At 55.8% G+C, this 15,278-nt stretch overlaps 2 protein-coding genes across 9 annotated transcripts in view; one reads left to right on the top strand and one right to left on the bottom strand.

Moving 5' to 3' along the window:
• The window catches only part of DNAH1 (dynein axonemal heavy chain 1), a 73,983-nt gene extending 73,323 nt beyond the window's left edge, over window positions 1-660 (top strand). For all 5 annotated transcript variants that reach the window (XM_064667768.1, XM_064667767.1, XM_064667766.1 and 2 more), the window contains one exon: window positions 372-660. In XM_064667768.1, coding sequence (XP_064523838.1) covers window positions 372-493 — 122 coding nt within the window. In that variant the 3' untranslated portion in view covers window positions 494-660. The remainder of the gene's footprint in view (window positions 1-371) is intronic.
• Window positions 661-793: 133 nt separating this feature from the next.
• On the bottom strand, window positions 794-13,302 carry BAP1 (BRCA1 associated protein 1). Of its 4 annotated transcripts, none has more exons than XM_064667775.1 (17): window positions 13,166-13,302; window positions 10,169-10,198; window positions 10,016-10,070; window positions 9,237-9,369; window positions 8,755-8,874; window positions 8,295-8,356; window positions 8,075-8,217; window positions 7,319-7,397; window positions 6,512-6,635; window positions 6,069-6,186; window positions 5,698-5,885; window positions 5,281-5,414; window positions 4,214-4,686; window positions 3,927-4,087; window positions 3,155-3,247; window positions 2,558-2,630; window positions 794-2,291 (listed from the first exon to the last, which is right to left on the bottom strand). In XM_064667775.1, the coding sequence occupies exons 1-17, from the start codon at window positions 13,200-13,202 to the stop codon at window positions 2,158-2,160; spliced, it is 2,157 nt and encodes a 718-aa protein (XP_064523845.1). In that variant the 5' UTR covers window positions 13,203-13,302; the 3' UTR covers window positions 794-2,157. The 4 variants fall into 4 exon arrangements, with proteins under 4 accessions (XP_064523845.1, XP_064523847.1, XP_064523843.1 ...); XM_064667777.1 differs by having other exon boundaries at window positions 3,981-4,087; XM_064667773.1 differs by lacking the exon at window positions 13,166-13,302 and adding an exon at window positions 10,489-10,926.
• Between the last annotated feature and the right edge of the window lie 1,976 nt (window positions 13,303-15,278).

Here is a 15,278-nt window from a genome sequence, read left to right as displayed (position 1 = left end):
TAGGTGCCCTAAAGACAGATCTCCAGAAGCACGGGAGCTGCAGGAACAGCTAGGAGGGGCAGCCCAGGAGAGGCAGAAGGAGTTCCTCCTGCCATACACTGGCATGGAGTGAGGCACTGTAGGTTGAAGCCATCCAGGGAGACAAAGATTTCTCCTGCTGTGGTTGTGGAGATGGAGCAGCCAGGCACTGTGGCTATGCAGCAGTGCCCCTGGCCAGGCTCCCCACAAGCTCACAAGCCTGTTTCCCCCAGCCCTGCTCAGCCTGTCACCTGGCTCAGGGTGGGGGACAGGGGCTCCTGGATGGGGGTCACTTGTCCAGGACTCCCCTGTCAGTGTGCAGCAGCACCATCCCCTTGCTTCCCCCATTACAGGCACACTGTCAACAACGGGCCACTCCACCAACTACGTGATTGCTGTGGAGATTCCTACAGACAAGCCACAGAAGCACTGGATCAAACGGGGCACAGCCTTGATCTGTGCCCTGGACTTCTAGCCAGGAGTCCCACCCAGCCAGCCAGCCCAGGAACCCATTGCAGCTGAGGGTCTCAGCCAGGCCACTGCTCCCTCTCCTCCTGCTCTCTTCCTGTTGAGGTGACTCCTGCCCTCCTCCTATTGAGGTGTGTCAATAAATTGAGCCTGACTCCACCAGCACCACAGTCACCCGGTGGTGTTGCACCTCAAGTCTTTACACCTCAGAAGAGCTGCTAGCAGGGGAAACATGGCCTGGAGCTGGCACTCGGTGCTCCCAGCCACACACACACCTCTCCCTTCCCTCACACACCTCTCCTTTGGCTGGCTGTTACAGGATAGCTTTATTCCTTCAGACAGATCCATTATTTACAGCACTTGATATTAGACACAGCAAGAGACAGAAGGATTTTCTTTCCTTCAACAAATACCAAAAGAACTCTTTCATTTCATGGTCAAGATCCGTACACATTTTAAAAAATTCAGTCCTCTCCTGTGGCACCTCCACCACAGGACATCTCTGGAGGGCGGTGCTCACCTCTGACACCTCAGATATCTGCCAGGCTGCTGGGGGGTTCAGGCAGGAGAGCATATGTAGAGCACTGGAAAGAGGCAGCCAGGCTGCACCAGCAAGCTCTGGTTAGCAGCCAGCCAGGGGCTTGGGCAGGAGGAGCTGGAGGCTTCCTTCACTGCTGTCCCCATCCCACCTCCACCACTGCAGCAACCAGCTGCCTCTCCCCATGCTGAGAGGCTTCACTGAGCCACATCCAGCATCCACCCTGGTGCTGTGCCCAGCAGCACCAGGCCACCCTAAGAACCTGGTCTGTTCATACATAATTCATGGAGTTTCTCTAGGGACTAGAACAATCCCTCATGACCTACAGGCACTGCCAGGGCCACGGGGCTGGTCCCAAGGGGAGCAGCCATGGCAGCAGAGCCATGGGCCACCCCCAGCACCACCATGGAGGGCTGGGCACAAGGCCCAGCTCCAAGGACGAGCCCGCCCACGCTCACTCAGCAAGAGATCTGTCATGGCCCACCAGGGAAAAGCTACACTGGGGTGGTATCACCATCCCCAGGAGCCCGGGCAGCACTGGGCACTGGGACAGTGCAGTGCAGGGTGGGTGCAGAAGGGGCTCTGTCCCAGAGCCACCTTGCTCAGAATGGCCAAAGCCTGGGTTAGGACCAAAAACGAGTTTGGGGAAGGGAGGGAGAAGGATAGAAAACACAGACATGAGCGGCCCAGGGAAGCACAGAGCTGAAGGCCTGGATGCAGGAGGACACAAGCCACAGCCAGCTGTGGCCAGCACAGCCCCACGTGGGCATTGCCAGCATTCCCACACCACCAGACCCACCACCAGCTGGGTGGGCTCCTTCCTTCCCATCACAGTCCTCAGCCACGGCGCTGAGACACAGCCCCACGGCGTCTGGGCACTGCCATGGCATGGTCAGGGCAGCTGGGGCACTCTGGATTGCCGTCTGCTGCAGGGACTCCTCGAGACATATTCCTGCCCTTCACTGCTCAGGCACAGAGGAAAACCCAATTTCCATTTGTCCCCAGGCTCCACCTCTGCCGAGGGCTTGTCACTGTGGTCCCTCTTCCTTGGGCAAAGGGTAAGGTAGATCCAAGTGTCATCGCCCAAAGGCACAAAGCCCCAGCTGCTGTTTCTCACAGTCCTGGCTTCCCAGCTACTGGCGCTTGGCTTTGTACGGGCGGGAGCGTTTCCGGCGGTCTGGCTTCCTCTGCTTGTGCAGGCGGCCGATGCTGACTCCCTGTCGCCTGCGGACCGAGATGTTCTGCTCCACGAGGCTGGCCAGCATGCCTGCAGGGACAGCACACAGACATGGGCCTGGAGGGTTGGAATTACCTCCCTCCCTCACCCAAAACCCAGCAGTGGGCACCTCCTGAGACTATGAATCGAGACACACAGTAGAGACCTGGCTCCCTGGAGTGAGTGCTACCCTGTGTTCCCCAGGCCGGGCAGAAACAGGGAGCCAGGCAGGGTGAGCTTCCCAGGCTCCCAGCTGCTGCTCCCCAGCTGAACCCAAACGCCACTCCCCATCCCCTCAGCTGCACAGCACAGCTCACCCTCCTGGGCCAGCATGGAGATGAAGGTACAGATGAACTCATCGTAGTTGTGGGTTCTCCTCTGGTCATCAATCTACAAAGAGACAAATCCACAAGTGAGTGGCAGGGAGAAAGGAGAGTTCAAGCCTAATAGGACAAAGAACTGGCTTGCCTGGCCCAACCCACAGGCCAAGGAGACCAGAGCAGGAAGGGACCCACTTCCCAGCCTAGCCTGGGCCAGTGCACAACTGGAACTGTCTCCATCCCCGTTCAGATGCCAGCTTTTTCCATAAAGGGCAGCTGGGAAGGGGTAAAGGTCGGCAGGGCAGGAATCCTGCCAGGCCTTGGGGCAGACTGCCCCCTTCCTCCTGTCAGTGCTGATGTTCAGCTGTGGCCCAGCCCAGCGCTTCACCACCCTCCTCAGTGCTGCCCCAGGGCTGTGGTCTGCCCTGGCTGGAGCCCTGCCCTGCTGGGCTGTTTGGTAGCGAGGAAGGAACCCTGAATGCTCCCCATGGCCATTCTCAGCTGGACCACTCTCCCTCCATTTTTACATAAAAACAACCCAGACAGAAACCTTTGGGGAGCAAAATCAGCAACACAAACAAGCCATCAACACACCTTGAATTTCTTCCTCTTCTCCACCTCCTCCTTCAGGCAGGCCTCGTAGTTTGCAATCTCTGCCTCCACACACTTCAGCAGCGCCAGCAGCTCCTACCAGTATCAAGCAGACAAAATGTGAGCACAGACCCAGCCACAGCCCAGGAGCCAGCAGGGTGAGCTGGCAGGTGTTCCTCTCTACACTGGGAAAGGGAGGATTCAACAAAGGAAAAACACATGCCAAGGGAAAACAAAGAGAGATCAGTTCATTGTAGGGAATTCAGTACGGCAGGTCCCAGGGGAGCTGGGTTCTGCCTCAGCCCCATTGTACCTGGTTCTGGGACAGAGGGAAGGGATGAGTAACACCCCAGGCGCTGCTTCCCCTCAAAAACAAAATCCATAGACTTCCCTTTTGAGTGGCAGTTTCTAGCCAGCTCTCCTCCCCTGGCAAACTTTTGCTGCCTGAGCCTGGTCCTGTCCCTGGCTGGAGGGCACAGACAGGCTGTGAAGTCACCAGCAGGCTGGGATTTGGGGACGCAGGCTCTCACCAGCCCCTGGCCCGGAGGAGAGCACAGCAGGCTGAACGTCTCAGCTGCAGAGACAGGGGCTGTGCCCACTGCTCAGGCAAAGGTCCCCAAGACGACAAGGAAAACCTGCACTGCCCTGTGCCCTGAGGCACGGCTGCGACGACACGCGAGCGGGACAGCGTGCACATGCGGTTCGGTCACTGCCAGCGCCGCTGCGCCTCCGGCTGAGCTCCACGCTCCCAGGGCTGTCGCAGCACAAAACTCACCTTGGGAGAATACTTTTCCCCCCCAGGGTGATCACTGGTCCTGCCAAGTCCCACCTTCTCTTTGCTGTCACTGGCCTCACTGCCCTCCTTCTCCTCCAGTTTGATCGCGACCGGGGCCTCTTCACCGGGTTTAATGGAAGAGGGGGAGCCTTTCCCCCCATCTGCACAGAGGGTAAGGAAGCATCAGGAGCCATCACAAAGGACTGGCACCCGCTCCCGAAATCCAAGGACACCTTCCTGTCACTGCAGGGGAGATGCCACCCCCACAGAAGCTGGCAGGCACCTACCTGCAGCAGCCAGTGGGCAGAACACGCCGTCCTCGGTGAGGTGCAGCAGCCCGGAGCTGACGATGGGCCCCAGGTCCCTGACGGCCCGGTTGTAGCGCAGGCAGTCGACACGCAGCAGCCCATCCTCCTCCCCAAAGAGCACCTTGGAGATGTGGGAGGTGACGGGGCTGGAGGGGCGCGTGGGGTTGGCCGAGCGGATCGGGGAGCGCAGCGGGGAGTTGAAGGCGCTGCCGATCTCGGAGGCGGTGTCTGTGCTCTCGTTGCTCGGGGTGGGAGAGGGCTGGGAGTGGGTGACCACGGCCACGGCAGCACCCCCACCACTCGTCTTGATGGACAAGGGAATGGAAAGATCCTTTTGAGACTCCTTCAGCTTCTCAGCAAGGACGTTGATGGTGTTGGGCTGAAGGACAGAGAGCTGGCCATCCGCAGCCCCCGCCACATGCTCTTGCTTCACCTGCCCTTTCCTCTTGTACCTGCCCAGGAACACAGCAGGGAAGGTGAGTAGCTGGTAGAAGAAGGTGGGGGCCCAGCACACCCACTGCCAGCTCTGCATTCAGCAGTCTAGGCTGCCTGCTGGGATGAAACAAGGCCTGAAACATTTCTAGGTCACCCCCAGTGCCACCAGCTTCTCAGGCAGCACACCACCACCACCACTGACTCCTCAGTCTCAGGGACCCCTACACAGCCAGGGGTTACAGGGTGCTGTGTACCCCTGCTCTTCTTCCAAAGCCCTAAAAGCACCCTTGCTATGACCCCACCTTCCTGGCCTGAGAACAGTCTGAGCACACCAACACTGTCACCAGGAGATGAACTGGCAACTGTTCCTCAAAGCCTGATGCCAATACATAGTTTCACCCAAGGCAGCTGAAATTCAGGGTTGGTTGTGAAGAGCTACAGAAGGGCTACACAAAATCCAGTGAGTGAGCAGTGAAATAGCAGGTGAAGAGGAGAACACAACTATCAGTGGTCAGGAAAGAGATATGGAAGTCCCTGTTGGCAGTTCTGCAAATGTCAGCTCTCTGGCCCCTGCCCTCAGCTCAAGCTGAGGTTGAGTTGGTGTTACTCACCTGATGGCTGAGTTGGTGTTACGAACTTCCTCCTCCTCCTCATCATCATAGTCATCCTCATCATCCGAGTACTGCTGGTGCTGTCGGACTGGGACCCGGTTGCGACCCACTCCTGCTGCCAGGTCTTCCTCCTCCTGCAAAACACCATTGCTGAAGGCCTGCTGGCAGTGGGGCCAAAAGGAAGAGCCCAGTGGACACATCCTTGGTCCAGACCAACACCAGGACTCATCCCTTTTGAGAGGAGACAGGGACCCTTCCCCCTGCTCGCTCAGTTGACCCATGTTAACACTAACATCCTTTGCCAGGTCAGTCTTTATTGACTCCCTCCCCTTCCAGCCTGGGTTAGTGCCAGGGCAGGCAGGCTTGGGCCAGGCTTAGGCCACCTGACAGCCACAGTCCCACAGAGCTCCAGCCTACCTGCATGGGGGACTTGGCGTAGTTGTGGTTATCCAGGAAGGCTGGCAGCCTCTGCACGATGGGGTTGGGGTTCCCTGGAGGTGCCCCGTTGATGCCGCACACTGATGTCTTTGGCCCCAGTTTGGCTTTGTTGGATGGGCTCTGCGTGGCCACAGGGTGGCCCTGGCTGGGGGGCTCATCAGTGCCATCTGCCACACAAGCACAGCACAGCCTTTCATCACCAGCATTGTCACCTTCTACTCCCTGTCCTCTTGCCCACCCCGCAGAAGAGCTCTTATGCTCCATCACACCATCACCCCCATCTCCAGCTGTCACCAGTGTCCCCAAGCTTAAGCCTCCCACTTTGAAGCTCCACTGGTATGGGGGCCTACCTGGGTGGGTGGTCTCTGGAGTCACAGTCTTGCTGCTGGCTGGCTTTGCCTCTTCAGGAGGTTGAGACTCTTGAGACTTCTGGGTCTGTATCAGCTCAGGCTGAGTTACTCGGATAAGCTTGAAGGCAAATGACAGACAGAAAGTGAATGCTGAATTGGGGTGACCCAAACCACATCCCTCCCATTCCAGCAGTGCAGAGCCTGTGAGGGGGAGCCAACCACTGAGAATCCAGGTGCACAACCGACAGTGCCATGGTGAGCCACCTCCCACATGAGCAGCAAAAGGCCAAGCAGCAAGGCTGGTTATCTCCTCTTCCCACAGGCCATTTCCCAAGGCCAAACAAAACCCCAAAATTCAGAGCCCCTGTAACACAGGGAGATGCTCTACAAACAGCCTATTCCCACTCCAGGTTTGCCCCCCCTCAGGGCCTGGGCTGTCCTACCTGCTGCAAGGCCTCCAGCACAGTCTGGCGGTTCATCTTCAGGATGTGCAGTTTGGACTCGTACTTCATCCTGCGGTCGGGCACCACGGCCATCAGGTTGAAGCGGATGTCGTGGTAGGGCTCCCTGTGTGAAGGGTCAGCAGGCTCAGCCGTGGGCCAGCAGTGACAGCCTGTCCCCCAGCACAGGGCAGCAGGCTGCTAGCCCTACCCCCACCTCCTGCCCGGGCATCTAACACCGACACACCCGAGGCTTCTCCCCAAAACCAAGTCAAACCACACACTGGCTGATGAAGCAGAGCAAGGTTGCTTCAGCCACCACACAAAACATCCCTCACACTCACTGGTGGGGTAAGGTGGAAAGGGACCTGAGGAAGTCATCTGCTCCAGCAGGATTCACCCAGTGCTTGTAACCAGGACCACAACCAGAAAGTTTTTGTGTATCTCCAAGGATGGAGACTCCACATCATCTCTGGGCAACCTGTGCCACTGTTCAGTCACTCTCATGCCCAAGCATCCCAGAGGCCCATCTCAGGGTCAGAAGCACCATTCCTTCTCCTATGGACTCCAGCTAACAGAGGCCACGAGTGTTAGGCCACTCGTACACTGTGCAGCCATTTGCAGGGACTCTGCATCACACAGAGAATGCAGCTTCTCTGTGTGCTCTGCGGGCAAGAGAAGGCAACGAGGCAGAGCACCTGCACATTCTCCACCCCTACTTGCACAGCTTGCTGCTCAGAGACCACAGCAGAAACAATCCAGGGGAAAATGGCAGGGGGCTGGTGCCCACCCCATGGCTCGGGAGATTACCCTGCAGTGGCCAGGCCAATGCGCTCCATGATCACTCTCCTGGCTTTGTCCGTCCATTCCTCGTCCTCAGCCCATGGCCCTGTGATAACAAGACATAGCTGGACTTGGCAGAGAAGGCCAAGGCTCCTGCTTCAGACTCACAGAGCAGATCCTGCCTTCCCCACCAGAGGCAATCCCATGGCTCCCTTACATACAAGGGGGCAAGTCAGCAAGGGGCCCAGGAGGCAGAAGGACTATGTGTTAGCCTGTACACGAAGTGGTACCTTACCAAAGGGGCTGACACACAGAAACTAAGTCCTAGCAGGGATAAGTATTTGAAAGGTAGAACTAAGCAGTCAAGTCGTAAAAGAAGGGAGTAACCTGGGCAGCTCGCTGGGATCTGTGTTGGGACCTGGTGCCTCAACACACAATGGTTATTTGGCACAAGGAGAAAGTGAGGAAGAGAAATTGTCCTTGTGATACCACATTATTCCAGAGCTGCAGAAGTACCTTGTGACCCTGAGCAAGTGGAGAGAAAAATGGCAAGGCTGAAAAAGCAATGCAACATATTGAGAAACAACCGCCTTCTAGGCACAGTTCCCAGCACCGTGCACAGGCTCCAAAATGAGCTATCAAAACTCAGGACAAATCTGGGAGCCATCGGAATGATTCTCCACTAACATCAGCTAACACTAAGCGGCAATGAAAAGCAATACATGTGGACACACCAGGGTGCTGTTCACCTGTGTCAACGGGGAGGGGCAGGCGGGCTCTTACCGTGGTCAATGGGATAGACCTTCAGCCCGTCCAGCTCAAAGAGCCGCCCCTTGATGGGGACGTAACTGACAAAGTGAAAAGCCTCCATGGTCCGCACGGCGCTGATCCCGTTCTGCTTCTCTGGCAGGTGCCGCGGCTCCGGCCTGGGAGGGCAAGAGAGGTCAGTGGAGAGTCTGCTCCTCCAGTGAGAGGGACCTGGAGGCACCCACCCCTCACTCACCTGGCATGGCTGTTGTGGGCCTTGGCCAGCTCCGGGGCGTTGCCGATGGCATAGCCTTTGCTCTGCAGCCAACAGCAAGAGAGAACAGCTGAGAAGTGACAGGACACAAACAAAATGCTTCGCCCACTCCCTCCATCCACACACAGGACCAGGACAACAACTTCCAGGCACAAACTCAATTTCTACTGAAGAAATTACAGCTCTCAGAGAGAAACACAGACTTCATAATAGGTCTGAATGGAGGAGAAAGGATTTTGAACACAGGGAGTAACATGACAGAAGGCTCAGAGCTGTGCCCAGCCTGGGGACCAAGGCTCTGAGCAAGGCAAGGCAGGGTGATGAGAGAGAAGAGGCAATCCTGCTGCAACGTGCAGCCACGGAGGGCAGGGAAGGAGCCAGCTCGTTAGAAGACAGTGAGAGGCAGAATCACATGCACCAGCCCTGCCCACCCACCCCCTACCTCAGGGCTAAAGCCTTTGGTGAAATCCTTCATGCGGCTCAGCGTGGGACCCAGGTCAACATTGTTGCAGTTCAGGAGGACGCTCAGCAGGGCATGGGTGGCACAGGAATTGGGGATCAGCTGGAGGGTGACACAAGGACCAACTTAACCAGCAGGAACAAGGCAGCCCTTCAACAACCCCTCAGCATTGCTATCAATTGAAAAGTACCAACAAGAACCACTTGTGAGAGCAGCAACCCAGTCTTGGCTCTGGATGGAAGGAGGGTGGTCAGTCTCAGCGAGTCACACCGTGCCCCATGAGCTCACAGCTCAGGCCACAGCCTCCCAGCCCTCACTGCATTCCCTCCAACCTGGAGCTCAGGGAAGACACTCCCAGGAAAGAGGTGCTGCCCCACGACCAGCAAGAGCAGTGCAGCCTCTCAGTACCACACTGCTGCCCCGAGGTGCCACAGCAGACACCCCCACACACCCTTCTCCCTCACCTGGTGAGCAAAGAACATGTTATTAACGATGTCATCGTCGATCACCGACGTCTCATCCACCAGCGTGGAGACCTTCCGGCGGGATCTGCGCTCCTCAATCCACTTGAACAGGAAGATGAACCCATACACAGGGCTGAGGAGAGAAGTCGGCAGCTGTGGTACCTTGGACCAACCACAGCAGGGGTCTGCCCTGCCCAGCGCCAGAAACCTTCTGTTTCAAACCACAGGCAGAGCAAAGACAGGGAGGAAAAGCAGAACCACCACCACTGGCACAATCCCCTCAGCCCCACATTACTCCTGTGCTGATGCTCCAGGCTCAGCCAACAATCAAGCTTGAAAACTTTGGGGTTTGACAAGTCTTAAGAGCCTGAAGACAAAGAAAAGGGAAATTCCCGTCTGGACACTGACTGACCTGCAGAACAGTGCCTGACCACCAAATGACCTCTCCTTTACACCCATCTTCATTCTCAGAAGGAGTTCAGCAATGGCTTCTAAGAAGCAACAGTCTCAAAGCCATTTCACAGCACTGGGACAGGGAGAAATCCCATGCTGCAAGAACACTGGTGGGCACTGCACTTCATGGGGAGAGAGAGACGAATCCCTTGCACTGTCCCACACCTGCCCCAAACCTGACAAAGCCCTTCTAGTCCATCACATACAGCACTGACCTCTATGACTCAGATGAGCTCACACAGCCCCTCTGAATGCCTAGCGATGAGTTCCCAGGTCCACAGACCATTCCATTTCACAAAACTCACACTCCGAGGCCTCTGACTTACCCTTGGCATTTGCTCTGCAGATCATAAATCTCTTCAACCTGTACTCCCTTGACCCCTGCAGACAAAGGGCAGAAGCCGGTGTAAAGCCCACCAGAAAGGACGGGGTAACATCAGGCACAAAACTGACTTCAAAGAAAGGTTTCTTGGACTCACCAAAATCTTCCACCAGGAGTGTGAAAAGACCTGGAAAGGAACAAAACTTACAGGTTACTTCTGTCTGAAGAAGGCAGAAGGAAACCAGCTGCCACCGTCCCCCAAAGGTCCCACATGGTCCCAGGCGACGGCACAGCTGGAAAGCCCACGGCAGAGCAGCTGCCAGTGTGATCCCACCAGGATCACACTGGGACCCAGCAGCAGGGATGTTGAGTCCTGGCTCTGACTACCTTCATCCCTCCATCCCAATTTATCACCCTCTTCCTCAAGAGGATCTGAACCAGCCCTCTCCTGCCAGAGCCCAGTGCAGTCAGACCCACCTTGGGCACCCTGACCCACTGCGGGTGACTGGCCAAGAAGTAAATCCCCACTGTGAGCAGCAGCAGGGAGCACCTGAACAGCACACATGCTTTCAACCAGAGGGAAAAATGGCTGAGTAGATAATAGGAGATTTTAAAGGAAGATAATTTCTGTTCCTGTTAGTGAAAGACAGGCAGTGAAAGGAAAGCAGCTCACAGCAACAGGACTGCAAGGAAGTCCAAGGGCTGAAAGGCTCATCTTCATTTCTCTCTTTCTTGGGGGACCAAATCTAAGAGCCTGTCTCCAGTGACTATAAAATTTCCTGTCCAGGAGGACATAACCAGGGACACAGAGACAACAGCAAGGAGACCAAAGGATTATCAGACATCAGCAACTGAGTGGCAGCTGCCACTATGATGCCGCAGCAAAGCAGTCAGCCCGATTTCCAGGCAGTCACCCTGCACATGGAGTGAGTGAGCTCGAGACTGGAATAACAAAACTGCTTCTTTATCTCCCACATAAAGGCTGTTGAAAGCCTGGGAGGAAGTCCAGGGAATACCAATAAGAAGGATTAAATCCTGAGAAACATCCCTGTAAGCAACAGATTTAAGGACCCTGAAGTAAGTAGCTCAGTTAAGAAGTGAAGAGCCCAAGAAGCTTCCACACCAAAGTTAAAATTATTAAAACAAGGAGAAAACTTCTGGGAGCAAAAAGTCTTCCTTAATTTAGCAGAAAACTTCTTATTTCTTACAAAATTGTCAATGGGAAGAAATATGTTGCAGAAATAATGTGCTTCAAACCAGAGAGAGCCTGCTCCCCCCATGCCACACCATCACACCAAATCCTGGCGCCGTCCTGGTCCCTTCCAACCCTCCCTTCTTCTCCAATTGCGTTACCTCAGCATCCCTGAAACGCACAGTCCTGCTGCTGCCATCACTCCTGGAACACCCAAACCCCCATCTCAAATTATGTGGGTCACTTGGGACATGTTCCGGTATCCACAAGCACACACAGCAAACACCAGCAGCCTGGGTGTTCCCAAGGCTCCCCTCTCCACCCAAACCTGGATCTCCCGATCCTTCCTGATCAGAAAAGCACCCAAAGATCCCAAGCCCCGTGGCGAGGGCTGGGCAGCTCATGGGATGTGCTGAAGGCTGAGAGCAGCACATTGGTCACTCCTAACAGCTGTCTTAGCTGCCACCTTTGCAACATAACTGCCACATCCCAAAGGAAACCTTCCTCTGCACTGACAGGTTATCTCCCAAGCAAATCTTCCCTCCCAGCTATAAGAATCCAAACCATGCCCTGTTTTCAGCTTTGCTGTGGTGAAGATGGAGTGGATGGGAATGATTTCAGCAGTTCCCAAGCACCAGTAAAAAGGACAAACAGCAGCAAAGCCCAGCATGACTGGGAACAGACAAACAGAATCCTTCACTGAGCACAGGAGACCAGTGTAATTCCAGAGATCCAATTTCCTCACTCACAGCCTCAAAAACTCACCACCTCATCCCACAGAGCAGCTCCTAATGCAGCAACTCAGCAGTGTTAAAACAATACTCAGACAATGCCCCCGCCCACACCAGCTCTGGTCCCCAAATCCCAACCTGTGAAACAATTTCAGGACTCCATCAGAGAATCCACCTTCTCCAACACAGGAAGGAGATGCCTGTGATCCTTCTGCTCACTCTGGGCTTTACAGCACCTTTCTTGGACTCCCTGGGGGAGAGGGTGTAACCCTGCACAGCCATGGCAGGGTGTGACACACACGATGGGGACACCCCCCCATGTGCTCCAGGTGACACGGGGTGTCCTCAGTCCCCTGAAATCTCCAGCCAGGGCCATTCCTGCAGCACAGGGCATTCCACACACACCCCACCTGCCTGTGTTTCAGTGATATTCCAGGGTGTGTTTGCAAACAACAGGAATGCCTCATGCTGCACCTCAGAGTGTTGCAGATGTTTCCCACAGAGACACCCAGGTTTATCACCCCCCCCACACACACACAGAGTGTCTGGGGCACCACACCCTGTGTAGGGGTGCCCCCTGAGCCCAGGCCCCACTCTGACCCTTCATAGTGCTCCTGCAGCCCCATCCACCCCATCCCTGCCCTCCACACACCTGCACTCCCATACCCAGCCTGCCCTGCACCCCCTTAACCTCTCCCTGACTCACCCATGGGCTCTGTAACCCCCCACAGTCCCCTTTCCCTGCAGGCCCCGCACCCCCTACACCCTCACCTGCCTTCCCAACCCTCCGCCCCAGGCACCCCCTTGGCACCTCTCCCCTCCCTGCAACCCCTTTCCAGCCTTTGTTCCCATTCCACACCCTCCCACAACTCCTGCTCCTCCTACTTCGGGCCTGCACCCCACAACCCTCCCCAGGCATCTCCCCACACACACAGCACCCCAAAGCTCCACCTGTGCGCCCCACACCCTCCAAAACCGCATCTCACACTCCCAGCCCCCCAAACTTCCACCTGTGCACCCGAGACGCCCCAAACTTCCACCTGTGCACCCCACTCCCCCAAAATCCCACCTGTGCACCCCACATGCCCTGCCCGCCCCTCAGGGCCCGCCGGCCTCTCCCCCACGCACCCCCCAGCCCAGGCCCCGCTCCCCGCGCGCCCTCAGAGCCCCCTGGCCGCCGCGGCCCGTCTCTAGGAGCCCCCCGGCCACCCCCCAGCCCGCCCCCGCGCACCGGGGTCGCTCTCCAGCTCCAGCCAGCCCTTATTCATCTTCCCGCGGGCCCGGCCGCGCCGCCATGTGCAGCCCCTCTACGGGACCCTCCGTCGCTCGCCCCGCCGCGTCATCGGAGCGCGACGCGACGCGCCGTGACGTCACGCGGGCGCGACGCGTGTCCCCAGTGACGCCACGTGGGGCGCGAGGGGGAGGCGGAGGCACAACGGGACCGGTGGGGGCACCGGGATCGGGGCGTTTCCATGGAAAACGGCTTGTCTAAACCATGCTAGTGTGTTTTTCTTTCTGCCACAGCGTGCAGTGGATGTTCAGAGTTTATTGCATTTTAAATAATGGGGTTTGTCACGACTCGCTCCTCACTTTTCTGCCGACCCATTTACATCGTCTCTTCTCTCCCTTTCCTCACTCTATGCTGCTACTTCTATTTATTATCTATAATAAGTAAATATTATAATAAATATACTGTATTATATGTAATATATCTAATATAATAAATATAACAATATAAGATAATATAATAATATATCATGGTTAACATATTTAGATAATAATATATATAATAATATACCATACTATAAGATAATATGTACAATATAAAAATTTTAATGCTATATTATATATACTATATTATAATAAATAGACATATAGAATTATCTATAATAAATAGGTAAGAAAAATTAATGTATTTAATAAATTCATTTAAATAAATTTAAAATTTAATTCTTTTAGGGCATTTAGTTTGCAGCACTTGTTGCTGAACTTTATTCCTGTAATTCCCTATGCACTGTGATACTTCAGTACTTTCTTAGTTCTGCCCCTGTGCCCTTCAAGGAGGATCTGCTTATTGCAACACTTAACAGCACCGCTGAGAGTATAGGCATCTGCCAGGATTTGCAACGTCCCAGACCGTTGGATGGACCCCCTGCCTTGTGCCTATAGCAAGATCTCCAAAAACGTGCATGTTGGGTGGAAAGGAATAGCAGGCACGATAATGTGGATGCATCCACCTGGTGGGTTGAGGGGTTTGTTGTTCTTTGGTTTGTTTGTGGGTTTGTTTGCTGGGTTTTTTAGGGTTGGGAACCAGTATTCTGTCGGACTCGATGATCTCAGGGGTCTTTCCCAGTCTAAGTGATCCTGTGACTCTGTGTTGAGGTGCCACCCCTGCCGGCCCTGCCCTGGCCAGCGGCTCCACTTTCTCCGCCTCAGGAGGCTGGAAGGCTCCCAGGGCGAGCGTGCGCCCCCGCGCTGCACTTCCTTAGGAAGTGAGATAAAAATAGGAGCGGGAATGGCTGTGCCTGTTTCCCCCACCTCCACGGCTTTGTTCTGCGGCCGTTCCCACACACACCCCGTCCCCCGGCGCCCCCCGAGCCCCGCTCTGCCCTGGGACAGCACCAAGCCCCAGGTAGGGCTTGTTCCCCTCACGCTGCAGGTGCTGAATCTGCCCATGGATTGTGTCTCCTTCCACCCCCTGGAGGCCTGAGGATGTGTTCATGGTCGTTCAGCACATGGAAGTTTCCAGGGACTCAGGTCACCTCAGCTGCTGGTGATCCCAAGACAGGCGGTCCTGACAAAATCCCTCCTGCTCCAGCCTTAGTGGTGTAAATCTACCCAGGAGGGCCAGGCTCAGCCATCCCAGAGATTTACTGGGAGGCGGGATAGGCCCTTTGGGGGACTGTTTTCTTCTGGTCTCTGTTCCTGCTCAGTTTGAAGCATTGCTGGCCCCGGTGCCACCTCCAGATGGGTCCCACAGGAGCTCAGGTTTGGGTCCCACACACAGCGTGGCCTCAGGACCCTTCTTGCTGCCTCCCCCCAGACGAGCAGCTCATCCCCTGCCCTGTGGAGCTCAGAGAGTCGCTCAGAGGCAGCAGGGCACAGGCATTCCAGCATGGGTCAGTGCAGGCACTGTTGAGCCCTTTAATCCAGGCCCTGAGGAATCAGACTCCTGTCTCTCCTTTCTGGCTCTACACCCAGGTCCCTCCTTGTCTCCACTTGTTGGTTGTCATTCTCCCGTGCCCCCCAGGCCTATGATTATCCAAATCCACGTGCTTGGCTCCAGTCTGGCCCCACAAGTCAGTGCTGCCAGCACCGCTCCCCTCCCTGCAGGACGTGTCCTG

The sequence above is a fragment of the Pseudopipra pipra genome, chromosome 11 (genome assembly GCF_036250125.1).
Source record: "Pseudopipra pipra isolate bDixPip1 chromosome 11, bDixPip1.hap1, whole genome shotgun sequence".
Taxonomy (NCBI): domain Eukaryota; kingdom Metazoa; phylum Chordata; class Aves; order Passeriformes; family Pipridae; genus Pseudopipra; species Pseudopipra pipra.
This window is presented reverse-complemented; position numbering and strand designations above follow the sequence as displayed.